Here is a 19,090-nt window from a genome sequence, read left to right as displayed (position 1 = left end):
ATCAGATGAGAGATGTTTAAATCATCTGACTGTGGATACAGTCTGGCCCAGGAGCTCTGTCGGGGCAATGTGCAAGGGCGCTGAGGAGTTCCCACTCAGTAAATGGGGCGTTATAGGGTTCACTGTGATGTGTAGTGAACGAGAGGACTTTCTTTCCATCTGTCATTTGAGGCTGCACAAGGCTAGGGGGTAGTTCTCTGATGCAGAGGCTCGAGCATAGTGCTCAGCAAAGTGCTCGGCAATTGCGTTTGCATCGGTAGGTAACATGCCATTGATTTTAATGCCAGGGACACCTGTTGGTGTCTGGTACCAAAAAAGATGTCTGATCTTTCATGCAGACTTGGGAAGGTAACATATGGCATCCAATGGTCGACACGTTCCTCTCCCACCCCTCCTGTTTCCGTCGTTTTATAAGCTGGCAAACGCAGGTACAGAGCCACTTAGAGGCTATTAGGTTCTCTAGGGACGGTGCTGCTTATGTTACTGTAAAGCTTGCTGATGCTTTTTAATTGCCTCAGCGACTTCCAGCAACCACCCAGGGATTATCTTTCGCCAGGGACTCCCTAAAGAATGAGGAATCACGTTTTCCGCCACAGAAATGATAGTTGTAGTGACCTGCTCAACCACAACATCGATGGCACTATGTGGGGGAGATTCAGCGTTGACAGCGTAGGTAAATCTTCCCAATCTGCCATGTTTAATCTCAGTAGGCGTCCATGGGCATGATGCTGGGGGAGCGACAGGAAGATGGAGCGACAGGAAGATGGAGCGACAGGAAGATGGAGCGACAGGAAGATGGAGCGACAGGAAGATGGAGCGACAGGAAGATGGAGCGACAGGAAGATGGAGCGACAGGAAGATGGAGCGACAGGAAGATGGAGCGACAGGAAGATGGAGCGACAGGAAGATGGAGCGACAGGAAGATGGAGCGACAGGAAGATGGAGCGACAGGAAGATGGAGCGACAGGAAGATGGAGCGACAGGAAGATGGAGCGACAGGAAGATGGGGAAGTGGTCACTACCACACAGGTCATCATGTGCTCTCCAGTGGATAGATGGGAGAAGGCCAGGACTGCAAACCAAGAGATCAATGGCCAAATATGTGTCATGTGCCACACTGAAATGTGTGGGGGCACCTGTATTTAAGAGGCAGTTATGACAGTAAATTTTTGACCTCCCTACCTCAGCCAGTAAGCTTGGTGCCACCCCACAAGGGGTTAAGAGCGTTAAAATCTTCCAAAAGTAGGAAAGGTTTAGGGAGTTGATCAATCAGTGCAGCCAATATGCCCAGGGGTACTGCACCATCTGGAGGAAGACATACATTGCAGGCAGTTATTTCCTGTGCCGTCCTTATCCTGACAGCCACAGCTTCAAGAGGGGTTTGAAGGGGCACAGGTTCACTACATACTGAGTTCAGAGCCGCAAACTCCACCTAGCACTATTACAGTCACTATGGTTCCTATAATATCCCTTACAGCCACAGATGGCAGGGGTCTGCATTGGCGGGAACCAGGTTTCCTGGAGGGCAATGAAGAAAGTAGGTGTAAAGCTTAACAGTTGCCATAGCTCAGCAAGGTGGTGGAAAAAACGCCGCAATTCCACTGGAGGATTATGTGATCGTGAGACTGGGAAGGCATGAAACACTCAGTGAGGCAGTCTACGCCTCATGGTCACCTGCTGCCACCAGATGAGTACCTGTGCAATAATGTCCATTGTGTCTGAGGGCCCAGCCAGATCTAGGTCCTCAGCAGACACCAGAATCTCCACCTGATCCTCAGACACAGAGCTTCTAGGTAGTGGTGGTGTGGGTGGCACCACAGTGCCTTGGTTTTTGTGGGTCTTCTTCTTTTTAGGTTTCTCTCACTGCTCCTTAGGTTTGTCTGGTTGGGAGGGCTTCACTGATTCAATTTCAGGGACTGAGGAGGACTGAAGCCCTATGACCAACTACCTGTGGTTGCTTCAGCCACTGGCAGGTATCAGCTTTGCCATTGGTAGGAACCTGGGAAGGGAGTGGCCCAACAAGGGATCCCTTCCTGGCGAGAGGAGCTGAAGAAGACTTAAAGATTCTCTTCTCCAGCTGAGAAGTAGGGACTGACATCCCCAATCATTGGGGGATGGGGTGATCCTGAAGTAGGTTGTGCAGGAGCAACAGGGAGGTTTGTACCACCCACCATAAAGGGGGCAGATGGAGTCTGATGGCTCAGAACCAAATATACACAGTAGAACACAAGATGGTAGAAATGTTGTCACAGCAGCAATGTAGGTTGAAGTCATATGCACAAGATGTTTCCTCTCATATTTTCTCTTAGTTTCAGTACAAGTCAGTTGGTCCAGGGTCTTGTATTCTATTATTTTTCTTTCTTTCTGGAGAATCCTGCAGTCTGGCAAGCAAGGTGAATGGTGCTCTCCGTAGTTGACACAGATGGGAGGCGGGGCACAGGGAGTATTGGGATATGAAGAATGTCCACAATCCGAATAGGTGATGCTGAAAGTACAGAGGGAAGACATATGGCCGTACTTCCAGCACTTAAAGCACCACATCGGAAGGGGGGGGGGGGGGGGGATATGGCTTTATGCCACAGTGGTAGACCTGTCAGCAGTTGACCTTCTTGTGTTATACGTCACCCTCTAAGGCCAAGATGAAGGCACCAGTGGCAACCTGATTATCCCTTGGACCCCGGTGGATGAGCCAGACAAAATGGACACCTCGTCACTCTATATTGGCATGCAGCTCATTGTCAGACCTCAAAAGAAGGTGCCTGTGAAATATGATACTCCGGACTGTAATTAAGCTTTTATGGGGTGTGATGGAAACAAACATCCCCCAGTTTGTCACAGGTTAGTAGTGCCTGTGACTGGGAAGAGGATGCTGTTTTGATCAAGACTGACCCTGACCACATTTTGGACAAGCCCTCCACCTCCCCAAACTTACACATGAGGTACTGGGATGAATAAGCTTTGCTGCCACCTTTAGCCTGGCTTCCTCCCATGGTGTGGCAAGGAGGGTTAGGTTTTGGGGTCTTATTTCTTAGCACTGGAGTTAGATCTTGACTGCTTAGAAACTGCCGGTGTTTGACCACTAGCAAGATACGACTTACTACACTTTATGGCAGTCATCCACCCTGATGCCCTCCACTCCGACCAGGGCCCTCCCCACTGGCACCACCCAGGCACAGGAAAGGCCCCCTGGCAGAATGGCCATTGCCTGGAGTCCCGATGCCCCAGGATGACGAGCATCTACTCCTTGGCATACATGGGGAGTGAATGGTGCAGGCATCAGCAGAGTGATCCCTGTATATCAGGGGGATACAACCAACAGGGCACATGGCAGCCCCACCACAATGGACTGGCTACCATGATGGATATCCAGCACATCAAGCCAAGATGTCCATTATCGTTGGCAGTGCAGAAAGCGATACTGCACAGAGGAGGGAGGAAACTGCACCCAGGTGGGTGACCTCACCAAACACCTGGAGAATGAGCAGGAGTGCAGATCCACATCAATGAAGGATGCAAGAGGTCTCAGCACATGATTGACACTATGCACCATGTAAGACGCCCTTCCCCAATTGGCTCGCTCTTTGGGAAAGTTTTGAAAAATGGAGTTCAAACCCTACAGGGGACCATCACATAAAGGCCGAAATGTGAGAGACTCCTTTCAGTCACCTCTTATGACAGACAGGAATACCTCGGGCCTATTCTAACCCCCAGACCCACAAGGGGGTGGGGGTGGGGGTGGGTGGGAAGGCTGTGGCCAAAAGCTTTTGTGTAAATGTCGTAACTGTGCCTGTCTGCATTTCAATATCTTATCTGTGCAGTGGTATCAACCTATTTTTTCCTACATAATAAATTACTGTTTCCATTTGTTTGCTGTTTTGTAAATTTACAAGTCATTTTTACTATACTGAGAAATGTTATTTTATGCATAGTTCATTTATTTTGATTTTTTATACAACACAGTGTAACATTTTAAAATATCATTGGCAATGCAGTTTTAAATTGTGATTAAAACGCAACTGGAGACATATGTCCAGGAAGGTGCCTGTCAGCATCCCATCAAAAGAAACTAAGAGACAAACTGTTAATGTAGGTAACTAAGAAACAGATCTATTACAATCAACCAGTAATTAAAAAATTGTGTTTTTAAGTTCTTCCATTACATGAATTGAATTATGTGATGCCTTCAGGATGGCAGGAATTAAGGTAGTTTACTTTGAGAAACTGGATGAAGTATCAGTTACGTTACAAGAGAGATGTGATTACACAGTAATGAGTAAGTGATCATCATGGAAACATTTAATCAACTTCCCAGAACAACATGTAATAGGAGTGTGTGGCTGGATTCATTCCTTTCTTCATAAATGGAAAAGGATTTCATAACACCAGGTGTTACCCATTTTTCTGCTACATGATCTCACAGTTACGCATGTTATCTTATTTTGTCTTTACTAGAAATAATGTGAACCTTCAAGATTTGATTAACATTTTTCGAATTTTTGCATGTGACAAAGTATCTTATTCATACAGGCTTGTATAACTGTTCTAAATATAATACTGGATTATGCAGAATAAATAGAGTAACTTACTGATCGATCGCCAGCTGCCACACCTTTCATTTCTGAAAATGAAGAGGTTTTTTTCAGTATTTGGAGAAAGTGTAGTGATATGTTATGAAAGTCTAACAAGACAAAAAAAGGTTGAATAATCTTCATACTTCTCACAGTTTCACGCCTTTGGTTTCGAGTTAGTGGTATCTCTTCTTCACTGTCAGAATCACCCCTAGAAATTAAATGCACATTTATTACGTACATTATGAACTGAAACACTTAACACTAATTTTGTACATTACAGCTTCCAGAACTAATCACTCTCCTAATAGCTAAAACACTCCCAAGTGAAGGACAAGGGGAATTTTTTTTTTTTTTGTTGGGGTTTATGGGCGCTCAACTACTGAGGTCATTAGCGCCCAGTCACAATTGTTAGAGCACATAGAATCCAGTAAAACTCAAGGGGAGGGGGGGGGGGGGGGGGGCACCAGAAAGTCCTTACAAAGATGCAGATAAAATAAGTAAAAGAGTTAGATGTCTTTGGACAAGCCAGTCAAAGTTATAAAATGAAGAACACGAGCAGCTGCTTGAGCGTCATCAGCTAAAATATCCGGTAAAGTAGATGGCAGGGACAGGACAACACGAGATTGACTAAAGCGGGGACCCGACAATAAAACATGGCGCACTGTTAATGCTTGACCACAAGGGCACTGCGGGGCTGGGTCACCAGAGAGCAGGTAGCGGTGGCTAAACCGGCAATGCCCAATCCGCAACCTGGTCAGAAGGACCTCTTCTCGCCGAGATGGTCGGGAGGAGGTTGTCCAAGCAGTTGGGACCAGTTTTACTGCCCGGAGCTTGTTTCCTTGAAGAGATGACCAAGTATCCCACCACAACGACAAGCCTCTTACAAACAACCCCACTAACGTCAGATGACAGGACACAATGGGAGGCTGGCCAAGGGGGCAGCAGGGCAGACACATACAACCCGTACTGACGGTCAAGAGAATCGGCAAAGAAGGACTGATAAGAGGGGTGGTTGGGTATTGACAACAGCCGGTAGGCATACCAACACAGCAGTACGTCGCGCCGGTAGGTCAATGGTAATGCGGCAGCTTCAGCATAAAGACTCTCGACGGGACTAGTGTAGAAGGCTCCGGTCGCAAGACGTAACCCCCGATGGTGGATGGAGTTGAGACAGCGTAAGAGGGATGGCCGAGCAGACGAGTAGATGAAGCTCCCATAATCCAGCTTTGATCAGACTATGGACCGATACAAGTGAAGCAGGACAGTTTGATCCGCTCCCCAAGATGAACCACTAAGAACTCTGAGGACATTAAGGGAACGTGTACAACGGGCCGCCAATTAAGAGACATGCGGAGACCAACAAAGTTTCCTGTCCAATGTGAGCCCTAGAAACTTAGTTGTTTCCACGAATGGGAGAACAATGGCTCCAAAAAGCCAAAAGTTGATACAAACCGTCTTCTCTTCAGAGAACCGGAAGCCATTTCCCACGCTCCATGAGTATAGGCTGTCTAGACAATGCTGAAGGCGGCGCTCCAGGAGGCATGTTCTCTGGGCACTGCAGTAGATCGCGAAGTCGTCGACAAAGACAGAGCCTGAGACATTAGGTGGAATGCAATCCATAATTGGATTGATCGCGATGGCAAAAAGGGCTACGCTCAAGACGGAGCCCAGAGGCACTCCGTTCTCCTGGAGGAAGACGTCGGACAATACGGAACCCACACGCACCCTAAACTTTCGATCTGTTAAAAAGGAATCAGGCGACCGCGTAGACCCCACCTGTGCATAGTGCGGAGGATACCTCCTCTCCAACAGGTATCCTAAGCCTTCTCCAAATCAAAGTACACGGCTACCGTTTGGCGCTTTTGCAAAAAGTTGTTCATGATGAATGTCGACAAGGTCACAAGGTGGTCAACAGCGGAGCGACGGCGACGAAAGCCGCATTGGACATTGGTAAGTAGCCGTTGAGATTCAAGAATCCAGACTAACCGAGCGTTAACCATGTGCTCCATCACCTTACAGACACAGCTTGTAAGAGAAATGGGGCGGTAACTAGAAGGAAGGTGTCTATCTTCCCCGGGTTTGGGTATAGGAACAACGACAGCGTCACGCCAATGCATGGGGACCTGACCTTCTGTCCAGACGCAATTGTAGGTACGAAGAAGGAAGCTTTTGCCTGCCGGAGAAAGGTGTGCCAGCATCTGAACTTGAATGGCATCTGGCCCCGGAGCAGAGGACCGGGACAGTGCAAGCGCACGTTCGAGTTCCCGCATAGTAAAGGGGGCATTATAAGTTTCCAGATTCAGCGAGTGGAAGGAAGGTCGCCGAGACTCTTCTGCCTCTTTCCTGGGAAGGAAGGCAAGGTGGTAATTGGCAGAGCTTGAAACCTCCGCGAAAAAGCGGCCGAAGGCGTTGGAGACAGCCACAGGATCAACAAGGACCTCATTACCTGAGGTCAGGCCAGGTACCGAGGAGTGGGCCTTAATGCCCGACAGCCGGCGCAGGCCGCCCCAAACGACAGGAGAGGGAGTAAAACTGTTAAAGGAGCTGGTGAAAGAGGCCCAACAAGCCTTTTTGCTGTCTTTGATGACTCTACGGCATTGCGCTCGGAGTCGTTTGTATCCAATACAATTCGCCAACGTAGGATGGCGGCAAAAGGTGCGTAAAGCACGTCGTCGAGCACGGATAGGGTCTCTACAAGCCTCATTCCACCAGGGGACGGAAATGCGACGTGAAGAAGAGGTGGTATGAGGAATGGAACGTTCGGCAGCATTGATGATAACAGCCGTGAGGTATTCGACCTGACTGTCACAACTGAGAAAATCGTGGTCCAGAAAGGTCGCCAGGGAGGAGTAAAGTCCCCAGTCAGCTTTCGGTATGTTCCAGCTCGAAGGACGTGTGGATGGGGTGTGGTGCAGGAGACGAACGACACAGGGGAAGTGGTCACTCGAATAGGTATCAGAAAGGACATACCACTCGAACCGACGGGCAAGAGTGGTAGAACAGATCGAAAGGTCCAAGTGGGAGTAGGTATGAGTAGAGTCCGAGAGGAAAGTCGGGGCGCCGGTATTGAGGCAGACAAGATTGAGATGGTTGAAGACATCCGCCAAGAGGGAGCCTCTTTGACAGGATGCAGGAGAGCCCCAAAGGGGATGATGAGCATTGAAGTCGCCAAAGAAATAAAAACGGCGGAGGAAGCTGAACAATCAGGTGCATCATGTCAGCCCGACTAACTGCGGATGACGATGGAGTGTAGACGGTACAAACTGAAAAAGTAAAGGCAGAAAGAGTAATACGGACAGCTATTGCTTGGAGTGGCGTGGTCAATGGGATGGGATGGTAATAGACATCGTCCCAAACGAGCAACATGACCCCACCATGAGCTGGAATACCGTCCACAGGGGTGAGGTCATACCGCTCCGAGGTATAGTGGGTAAAGGCAATACGGTCAGTTGGGTGCAACTTGGTTTCCTGGAGACCAAGGACGAGCGGACAGTGCAGGTGGAGGAGCAGTTGTAATTCCTCCTGATTAGATCGAATACCTCTTATGTTCCAATGTAACAAGGCCATCGATGGTCAGAAAAAAAAGGGGGGGGGGGGGGGGACGAGACGGAGGAAGAGCTGGTCACCTCGACAGCCGCGCAGGGCCAGGTTTCGAGGGAACAACGCTACAACCGGCGGGAGGCGGATCCTGTTCCATCGAGTCATCGCCAGCTGCGGCCGCTGTCCCGGGTTGCGTAGGAGGGGCAGCATCATTTGCCGACGAGAGGCCAGCTGAGCGCCTGGCAGCAGAGTGTCCCGGCGAAACTGAGGACGGCCGGGAGCAGCGACTCACGGATGGAGCATCAGACGAAGCGTGCCGGGGTGGAGAGGTGGATAGAGACTACTTCTTGGAGGCCTTCTTGGAAGTCCAAGGAGGCACAGGGATGGTGGGCTGGACCCGAAGAAGGTCCTCATGCGCAGGGTCCGTTTTGGAATGCCGGACCTCTGAAGCCGGGGTCCGGAACGTTTCCCCGATGGACGCCTGAGAAGAGGATCGCTTCTCAGGCGGCGGGGGGGAGGGGGGTGGGGAGGAGGAGGGGTAGGGTGGCCCCTGGGGCAGAGGGGGCGGGGGCCGTGGGGGAGGAGGATTTGGGAGGCGGAGGCATAGACCCCGGATGGAGGGAGGAGGTGGAGGGGGGACAGGATAGGGGTGAGGATACTGTGGAAGGAGTGGACACAACTGAGGCAAACGAAATTGTCAACGTCATGGGATGGAGGCAGTCATTCTTCTTCCTGGCCTCAGAATAAGAGAGACGATCCAAAGTTTTGAGTTCTTGAATCTTCTTCTCCTTCTGATACGCGGGGCAGTCTAAAGATCTAGGCGAGTGGATGCCAGGACAATTAACGCACCGAGGTGGTGGGGTGCATGTATGTTCCTCTCGAAGAGGACGTCCACAATCGTCACAAAGGGGCTCAGCCTCACACCGTGATGATATGTGCCCAAAGCGCAAACACCGAAAGCAGCGCATAGGAGGCAGGACGTAAGGTCACACGTCGCACCGGTAGCACATCACCTTTACCTTCTCTGGGAGAACTCCCCCTCAAAGGCGAGGATAAAGGCCCCGGTGTCGATGCGACAGTCTTTGGGGCCGCGCTGGACTCGCCAGACGAAATGCACGCTTCGGCGCTCCGGGTTGGCCCTGAGCTCATCAGATTGCAGCAGGAGGTCCCGATGAAAAATAACCCCCTGCGTCCTATTCAGTGCCAGATGCGGGACAATGGACACTGGGATGTCCCCTAGTCGGTCGCACGCCTGGAGTGCCGCCGACTGTGTGGCAGAGGTGCTCTTTCTAAGAACGGACCCCGAACGCATTTTACTGAGAGCCTAGATTTCCCCGAAGATGTCCTCGATGTGCTGAACAAAGAACATGGGCTTGCAGGTGGCGAACGTCCCCCCATCGGTCCGAGAACAGACCAAATAGCGGGGGAAGTACTTCGCCCCAAGCCGGCGGGCCTGTCCTTCCTCCCAGGGAGTGGCCAAGGGGGAAAGGGCAGGAGAACCAGAACCAGAGACAGTACCTTTCTTTTTAAAAGACTTGGCCGCAGAGCGACCTGATACATGTTGACGTTTCATCTGCGAAACATCCGCCCCGATACCACCCACTCCGACCAGGGGCTCTCCCCATGGGTGCCACCCAGCCTCAGCAAGAGCCACCTGGCAGGATGACCATTGCCGGGAGTCCTGATGCCCCAAGGAGATGGGCATCTACTCCTTGGCCGACGTGGGGAGGGTGCAGCTCAGGTATCGGCAGTACGATCCCAGTGTTGTGAGGGGGCTACAACCTAGAGGGTACATGACGACCCCACCACAACAGGCTGGCTACCGTGCTGGATTTTGGGTGCCATGGAAAGTCCATCATGATCGTAGGTGCAGATGGCGACGCACTATGGGCGTAACTTGTACAACCCATCAGGCATTTAGGCCCAATTTGAGGAATAGTGGGTATGGTTACAACGCCGTCACAATGATGAGTGCCAAGGTCTTACTGCACGGAGGACCAGTGATACACCACATAAGGCGTCCTTCCCCAAAAGGCTCGTACTTCTGTAGAATTTTGAAAAATGGAGGTCAAACCCCAAGGGGGACCATCACACGGAAGGCCAAAACGGTTGAAACTCCTTTTAGTCGCCTCTTACGACAGGCAGGAATACCTCGGGCCTATTCTTACCCCGGACACGCACGGGGTAGGACAAGGGGAAGAATAGAGTGGATTTGGTAAGGAGAGAAGCTGTTGGATCATGGTAACTAGAGGAAAATGAAATGGGGAAATTTGTATAACCAACTGTGTTATAACTGCATTTTCCATTTATATATGATTGGTAAGTCTTTCTCTTGGGTCTTTTACAAATCTGAACCACATATGACTAATGGTTAGGAGCAGGAGCAGCATACAGACAAAGAAGTACCGTATGCTCAAAGCCTTGGTAGTGCTGCCCCTGTCAAAAGTGATTGTGTGAAAGAGCAGAGGCTGTTCTTTCATATTTACTCAGTGTGTGTGAATAGATTATTATAGTAATGACCCAGCTGTCTAGAGTATGACATGTCTGAAGTCCTTCATAAGACTGAGAGAGGGAGTGCTTAGCACTGTAGTTGCAACAATAATGAACACCAAGGCTGCAAGAGAGAGATGAGTGATAGCTATGAACATGGATATATTGTTGCTTGTTGGTTTAATATGGACATAGGGTGTAATGGAACCATATGAAGTGAATTTTGATGACCATAAAGGTGTCTCACTAAGCAGAAGACCAAATAAAATTGATTTGAGAGAATATGTTGAGGATTTGACAGAATGAAGGTGTAGTATCTTGGCCATATATCCACTTAGTTAAACTGAATCAGATTACGAATCTAGCATTTAAAAATGTTATTTTCCACCTTTGCTGTTACACTATCAGCATAATTTATATCACATGATCAGCTAAATGAGATCAACAGGAAGTGCAAAATGGCTAAGCAGGGATGGCTAGAGGACAAATGTAAGGATGTAGAGGCCTATCTCACTAGGGGTAAGATAGATACTGCCTACAGGAAAATTAAAGAGACCTTTGGAGATAAGAGAACGACTTGTATGAATATCAAGAGCTCAGATAGAAACCCAGTTCTAAGCAAAGAAGGGAAAGCAGAAAGATGGAAGGAGTATATAGAGGGTCTATACAAGGGCGATGTACTTGAGGACAATATTATGGAAATGGAAGAGGATGTAGATGAAGATGAAATGGGAGATATGATACTGCGTGAAGAATTTGACAGAGCACTGAAAGACCTGAGTCAAAACAAGGCCCCCGGAGTAGACAATATTCCATTGGAACTACTGACGGCCATGGGAGAGCCAGTCCTGACAAAACTCTACCATCTGGTGAGCAAGATGTATGAAACAGGCGAAATACCCTCAGACTTTAAGAAGAATATAATAATTCCAATCCCAAAGAAAGCAGGTGTTGACAGATGTGAAAATTACCGAACTATCAGCTTAATAAGTCACAGCTGCAAAATACTAACGCGAATTCTTTACAGACGAATGGAAAAACTGGTAGAAGCAGACCTCGGCGAAGATCAGTTTGGATTCCGCAGAAATTTTGGAACACGTGAGGCAATACTGACCCTACGACTTATCTTAGAAGAAAGATTAAGGAAAGGCAAACCTACGTTTCTAGCATTTGTAGACTTAGAGAAAGCTTTTGACAATGTTGACTGGAATACTCTCTTTCAAATTCTAAAGGTGGCAGGGGTAAAATACAGGGAGCGAAAGGCTATTTACAATTTGTACAGAAACCAGATGGCAGTTATAAGAGTTGAGGGACATGAAAGGGAAGCAGTGGTTGGGAAGGGAGTAAGACAAGGTTGTAGCCTCTCCCCGATGTTGTTCAATCTGTATATTGAGCAAGCAGTAAAGGAAACAAAAGAAAAATTAGGAGTAGGTATTAAAATTCATGGAGAAGAAATAAAAACTTTGAGGTTTGCCGATGACATTGTAATTCTGTCAGAGACAGCAAAGGACTTGGAAGAGCAGTTGAATGGAATGGACAGTGTCTTGAAAGGAGGATATAAGATGAACATCAACAAAAGCAAAACAAGGATAATGGAATGTAGTCGAATTAAGTCGGGTGATGCTGAGGGAATTAGATTAGGAAATGAGGCACTTAAAGTAGTAAAGGAGTTTTGCTATTTGGGGAGCAAAATAACTGATGATGGTCGAAGTAGAGAGGATATAAAATGTAGGCTGGCAATGGCAAGGAAAGCGTTTCTGAAGAAGAGAAATTTGTTAACATCCAGTATTGATTTTAAGTGTCAGGAAGTCATTTCTGAAAGTATTCATATGGAGTGTAGCCATGTATGGAAGTGAAACATGGACGATAAATAGTTTGGACAAGAAGAGAATAGAAGCTTTCAAAATGTGGTGCTACAGAAGAATGCTGAAGATTAGATGGGTAGATCACATAACTAATGAGGAAGTATTGAATAGGATTGGGGAGAAGAGAAGTTTGTGGCACAACTTGACCAGAAGAAGGGATCGGTTGGTAGGACATGTTCTGAGGCATCAAGGGATCACCAACTTAGTATTGGAGGGCAGCGTGGAGGGTAAAAATCGCAGAGGGAGACCAAGAGATGAATACACTAAGCAGATTCAGAAGGATGCAGGTTGCAGTAGGTACTGGGAGATGAAAAAGCTTGCACAGGATAGAGTAGCATGGAGAGCTGCATCAAACCAGTCTCAGGACTGAAGACCACAACAACAACAACAACAACAACAACCACATTCAAGTGCTACCACTATTCTTTTTAATTTCATATGATTGTACTGTGTAGTTGTATACACTACAGTTCTGAATCAGCCCATGTAGAGCAATAATCTATGAGATATGTAATGATTTTACCTGTTTACCTACTATTACTACTTTTTAATCATTGAAAATTACAGAACATTGTTCTCACTTGAGTCAGCCATGACAGCAGTTGTATATTTAAATGACAAATGCATGTTTGTGTATGCAAACACCTGGTGATGGTGTAAAATTATGATTATATGAGAAGCATCCGACTATGCCACATTGCTGAAATCAATTGGTCATATGGTAGAAATGATGGCATAACAGCCAAGATGGAAAATTTAATTGCCTTTCAATGAATCTGTATCTGTGGTAAGCAATATGGAAAGACTTTTTTAGGATTTCTGGTAGTTTGAAAGAGTTCCTCCACATGGCGCGCACACACACACATGCTGGAATATAAAACCTAGTATGACAGGTTTCATAGCTCTGACTTTCTAATAAACTACTTGTGAGAGCATTATTTCATTAAAATGTATAAAATTCGTTCGTTCATTGAGGATACTGTTGTGGGATTCTTTTAAAGAAATTAATATTTTTTGGAAAACCAAAGAGAATTTTAAAAATAATTAAAAATGCTCTGTGGCAATGAAAATGATCCAATGCCACAAGAAACAGCATGTTTCATTTTTAACAGTCTACATTTAGCAGGAAATGTTACTGATAGTTTCACTATCATTTAACACAATGATAGTCAACTTTTTTCTAGCATTCTTCTGTGTTTTTCACCTACATTTGAATGTCAAGGAAGAAAAACAGAATGAGATATTTCAAGTACGCACTAACTCAGATTCTGTTATATTCTCAGATGAAAAATGACAATATTCTGAGATACATTAATTTTTCAAGAAATACCCATTTCAATTTAGTTTCTTGCTCAACCTCTGTTGCAAAGGCCATTGTTACATTGACAGTGACCATTACAACAACTGCTGTTATAAAAAGGCTAAATTGATGTTTCAGTGTGATAAAATCTGCAAAAAATCTTTGGCAGTATTTTTATTCTCAATGCACCCGAACCTAACTATTTACACAGATCCACTATAGTGTTTTATCAGTTACAATTTTGTCAGTGTAACTATCCAATAATTTACAAATTTCTACTATATTTACTCTCAGTACACTAGATTTTTTTTACAGTAGCAGTACATAAACTGTTGAAATGTGTGTTATCAAAGTTAAAAACAAGTACATTTGTGGAAATTTAGGTAGTAACCTGCACAAAAAGTATTAGTTGTTTCCATTAATGTCCCTTTGTTTAGCTTGATGAAACTATTTTTAGGATAAAAGAAATCTGTCTTGTGATTAAAATAAAAATATGTCATGTAGACAGATGGATCCAAACAGACTTACCTACTAAAGCATTTTCTTTCATTCTTATTAGCTAATTGATGTCCATAGCGATCTGGTTTAAAAGATGGGTAAAATACCACCAAATGCTTCTGATAAAATGTATTATTATCATCTACAGGACAGTAAATACTTTTGAAATTCCAATGAACATTTACACTGGGAGAATCTTCCAGATTTGTAGCATAAGTTAAAGCAAAGTACGAAACAGATTTAACTTGACTTGAGTGAAATTTTGCCAGCTTAATAATTATCTATTTCACTATAATTAGACGAGATCATTATTTCACAATGGCAACTATCCTGTTTCCAGATCATTTGCTCAATTTATGTTGTATCTGAAACTAAGTCTTTCACAACAGTACTGTTGTATAAAACATTCTCTGACTGCTTGCTGCATCAATTCAATTCAGGGTAAAACCTCAAGCTTTTGATAATCACGTCCATTGTCTTCTTCAGGAGCAACTGATTGTCAGAACTGCTTCTGCAGTGGTCTTATATAGCCCTAAGAAGGCTTCTGATTGGTCAGTAATTACGTCATGTTGATGAAGATGATATCAATGTCTGCACTGGTGGCACCCCCACTCCTGCCATAGCATAAACATTCTGATGAACATCTCTGGCCCTTCTCTGCATTGAGAGCTCGCTTCCATGCACCACTAAGATTGTATCCACTGTTAGATATTCTTAGTAGTAGTAGTAGTAGTAGTAGTAGCAGCAGCAGCAGCAGCAGTAGTTTATTCATCCAGTGACAATGTACATTGTATGGTTTTCATCAAAGAACATAGTATAACAAAAAAAAAAAAAGCTAAGAGTGTACAGTTTCCTACAGAATACAATGGCTCGTTGTACCCATTACAATATTTTTGGGCAATACAACTTTGATTACTATAGAAATACAAAAGTATGAGAAGGATCTTTTACATGAAATACATTAGAAGTAAATAATTGATTTAACACTTTTGTTAAGAAAAATTAACACTGAGGCTGTGGCAAGCATTTGATTTATAGTACTATTAACATATAGTAAATTAATATAGTTACTTGCTACAAGGTTACTGCAGATAGTCATTTATACTATAATAGCAGTTGGTCATTAAGAATTTAAATATTGCTTCCTTGAATGTAGTCAACGTTTTTATTTCTTTTAGCAGTATAAAGTTAGATCTGAAACATACAATCCAAATATCAAGAAACATTTTGAATCATGTGCCATAGAGCTAAAATCTGAGGAGAAGCATAAAAAACTAATTGTCATATCAATATACAGGTCGCCACTAGGTGACAAACATATTTCTTAAAAATTTGGAAGCAGTGCTGAACATTCTGTACAACAATGAAGTGAGCTTATTACTATGTGGGGATTTTAACAACAACCTGTTAATTGAAAATGAAGGAAAGAGACAGCTTCTGAGTATCCCAAACAGCTTTCACATGAAACCACTCTTCACAGACCCCACTAGAACAACAGAGTCCTCTTCATCCCTATTAGGCAATACATTTACAAATATCGAAAATGGTGTTACTGAGGCATGAAACGTAAACTTAGGTCTTTCAGACCACAACATACTAGTAACATGCATAAATTCTTCTGTACCTGAGGTGGTTAAATACAAGTGGGAATATAAAAGGAACTTCTACCCAGAAAAGGTTAATACTTTTATTCAGTCATTAGCAAAACACCTGGGAAGATGTATACGCAAAATCATCAACTGATGAATCATTCAATGCATTTTATAATACTTTCATGTCCATATTTGAGATGTGTTTTCCAAAATAACTGACAAGAATTAATTTCATGCCAAGAAACAGCAGCCAGTGGGTAACACCTGCTATCAGAGTATCCAGTCAAAAGCTAAAACTTCCAAATCAACTGGGAAACGACAGCCAAGATGAACACTTTGCAGAAAATGTTAAGACATATAAGAAAATTTATAAGAAAGTAATTGAAACAGCCGAGACAATGCACAATGACAAAGTAATCATAGGGACAGCAAACAAGTCAAAAGCAATATGGGATATAGTAAAAAAGGAAACAAAAAATGTTAAAAAGCAAGATGACATTGTATTAAAAGATGATCGTGGTGTGTTACTCAGAAATGGTACTCTATCAAATTACATAAATTACTATTTCATAAACACTCCAGTCAACCTGAGTAAAAATTTTGCTAGAAATACTAGTACCACTGTTCAAAGAGAGCAAAGTGGTAATTCAATATTGCTATGTCCCACAAACAAATAAGTTCTTGAGATAATAAAAACAATGAAGAATAAAATGTACTGTGGGATTGATGAGGTACCAGGTTCAGTCATAATTAAATGTGCTAGTGTCATAGCAGAACCACTCTCACATACCATAAACATATCATTAACAGAAGGGACGTTCCAACAAAGATAAAAATTTCAAAAATAATACCATTGTATAAAAAGGGTAATATAAATGAAGTGGGAAACTATAGACCAATAGCTTTGTTATCTGTATTTTCAAAAATTATAAAGACAGAAACTATAATTACAAATTATCTCGAAAAATTCAAAGGCATGAGTACAGAAACAGCAATTACCCAATTCATCGAAAACATTGGAATAGGACTTGACAGAAATACCGGTACAATAGGAATAAACTTGGACTTATTGAAGGCATTTGATACTATTGATCATGATATCTTGCTAGACAAACTAGAAGCTATAGGTATACGAGGAGTTGCATTGAAATAGTTTCAGTCATATCTCCACAATAGAAAACAGGTAGTAGAAATTACCTTGGCAAACAATAAAAACCAAAGCATTGTGTACAGATTGGACATGCAAACCATACCAATCAGAGTACCCCAGGGCAGTGTTCTAAGACCTCTCTTATTTCTTATATATATTAATGATATCAAGGTCCCAGTCAATGGTGTGCATGTAACTGTTTGCTGATGACACAAATATTGTAACAGACACAAACAGGGTATTGCCAACATCTGCAACCACAGTTTTCGAATACATACAAAACCGGTCTGAACTGAACAGGCTGACCCTAAATATTTCAAAAACTTATGTGCATTACAGGAAAACAATGATGTCAACCTGAAAATTCAAAATAAACAAATTGAAAGGGTAGCTGCCACAAAATTTAGGTGTGCAAATTGATGAAAATTTACACTGGCAAGCCAACATTCTCTACCTCACTAACAAGTTAAGCTCTACTTGCTTATCATTACACATAATTAGCATTGTGTGTAGTAGAGGCTGTAGCAGAACTGTCTGCTTTGTTTACACCCATTCTGCTACCACCTATGGCCAACCCCTCTGGGGTCATAATAAAACAAACATGAAAACCATCTTCACCCTACAAAAATGAACTGTTGGAATAATTTCAAACAGTACAAGGCTAACACCTTCCAAACAGTTATTTCAACACCTAATTTCTTTCAGAACACACATGTCAGATGATTAATTTCAGAATCCAAGTGGTCATCACCAGAAACAGATTTTGTTCTGTGTACCAAAGTATTTAAAGCTGCTCTCTTTTGAGTGAAATGTTGAAAACTCTGGGGGTTAAGACATAAATCAGTGTGGATCCGCTTATGGTACACTGAGTAGCCAAGATGTGCTTCTTACCTTCATTGTATCAAAACATCTAAAAATGGGAGACTTCCCTCTTTCCCTGTCTCAACAATGAACTGGATGTTTGGGTGCATACTATTCATGTTTCCCTGGAAATGATCAAGAGCTTCTACGCCATCTGGCCAGACTGTAAATGTTTGATCAACATGATGATAAAATGAAGATGGATGAAAGGGACCTAAGGTTAATGCTCATTCCTCAAAATGTTCCCTAAGAAAAGTTAGCCATTGCTGGAGACAACTGAGAACCCATAGCCATTACATCAATCATTTCATAAAATTTACTGTTACACAAGAAGTAGGTGGTCCTTTTAACATATCTGAAAAACTTGATCTTTGCAGGAGGAGAATGCTCTGCCAACAGTTTCAATGTGTACACCACATGAAACTTTTATAAATAGTGAGACCACACCTAGGCTGATTAAAATATCATTTGGGCCAACTCTAAACTGTTTAATTTTTTAACAACTGGCCTCAAGATGAAAGTGTATTATGTTCTCTACAGCGTGATGTGGAAATGTGCGAACAGTATACAAATCTACTTAAGAAAATGATGAGAAGCCTTCTTAGCAATTCTGATAGTATTAACAATGATAACAGTAGTGAATATGTTACACCTAATTCAGTGCATCGTAAACAGTGTGAAAACATGCTTCACACAGCAATAAACATACATATCAGCGCACTTTAGGCAGGTGTGAGTACAGGTAAAACTATGTACAGGGAAGAATATGTTATGTCTAGTGCAGTGCATTGTAAACAGTGTAAAAATATGTTTCATACAGCTGTAAACACAGCGATAAATACACAGAGTGAAATAACTACAGGTAGGCCTACCGGTACTGTAAACCACACAAAGGAACATGCGCAAATTAATACAGTGTTACATTTGCAGATTTCTGAATCAAATGTGTTTATATATATTCTGACAGCCACAGACGTGGTCTTGCTGAAATCTTACGTGATAATTATCGTGTAAATGCAACCGCCAATGTAAAACTGAGGGCACCCATGTCTGAAATCACAACAAACGTGAAAGTCGGAAATCGCTCCAGCACAACTCAGTGTACAATTATAATAGGTGGAGCTAATGATGTCTACAGGAATGAACTTTACAAATCCACTAACAATTTGAAAGAAATTTTGAGCTTTGCTAGAACACCTGTAATTGTTGTTGGTATTCCCCAT

At 43.8% G+C, this 19,090-nt stretch overlaps 1 protein-coding gene across 2 annotated transcripts in view; it reads right to left on the bottom strand.

The window, feature by feature from the left end:
• Positions 1–19,090, bottom strand: part of LOC124793277 — a 90,655-nt gene that overhangs the window by 13,586 nt on the left and 57,979 nt on the right. For both annotated transcript variants that reach the window (XM_047258007.1, XM_047258008.1), the window contains 2 exons: positions 4,715–4,779; positions 4,587–4,618 (listed from right to left, as the gene is read on the bottom strand). In XM_047258007.1, coding sequence (XP_047113963.1) covers positions 4,587–4,618; positions 4,715–4,779 — 97 coding nt within the window. The remainder of the gene's footprint in view (positions 1–4,586; positions 4,619–4,714; positions 4,780–19,090) is intronic.

The sequence above is a fragment of the Schistocerca piceifrons genome, chromosome 1, assembly GCF_021461385.2.
Source record: "Schistocerca piceifrons isolate TAMUIC-IGC-003096 chromosome 1, iqSchPice1.1, whole genome shotgun sequence".
Classification (NCBI taxonomy): domain Eukaryota; kingdom Metazoa; phylum Arthropoda; class Insecta; order Orthoptera; family Acrididae; genus Schistocerca; species Schistocerca piceifrons.
Note: the sequence above shows the minus strand (reverse complement) of the source record. Positions and strands in the feature narration are given on the sequence as shown.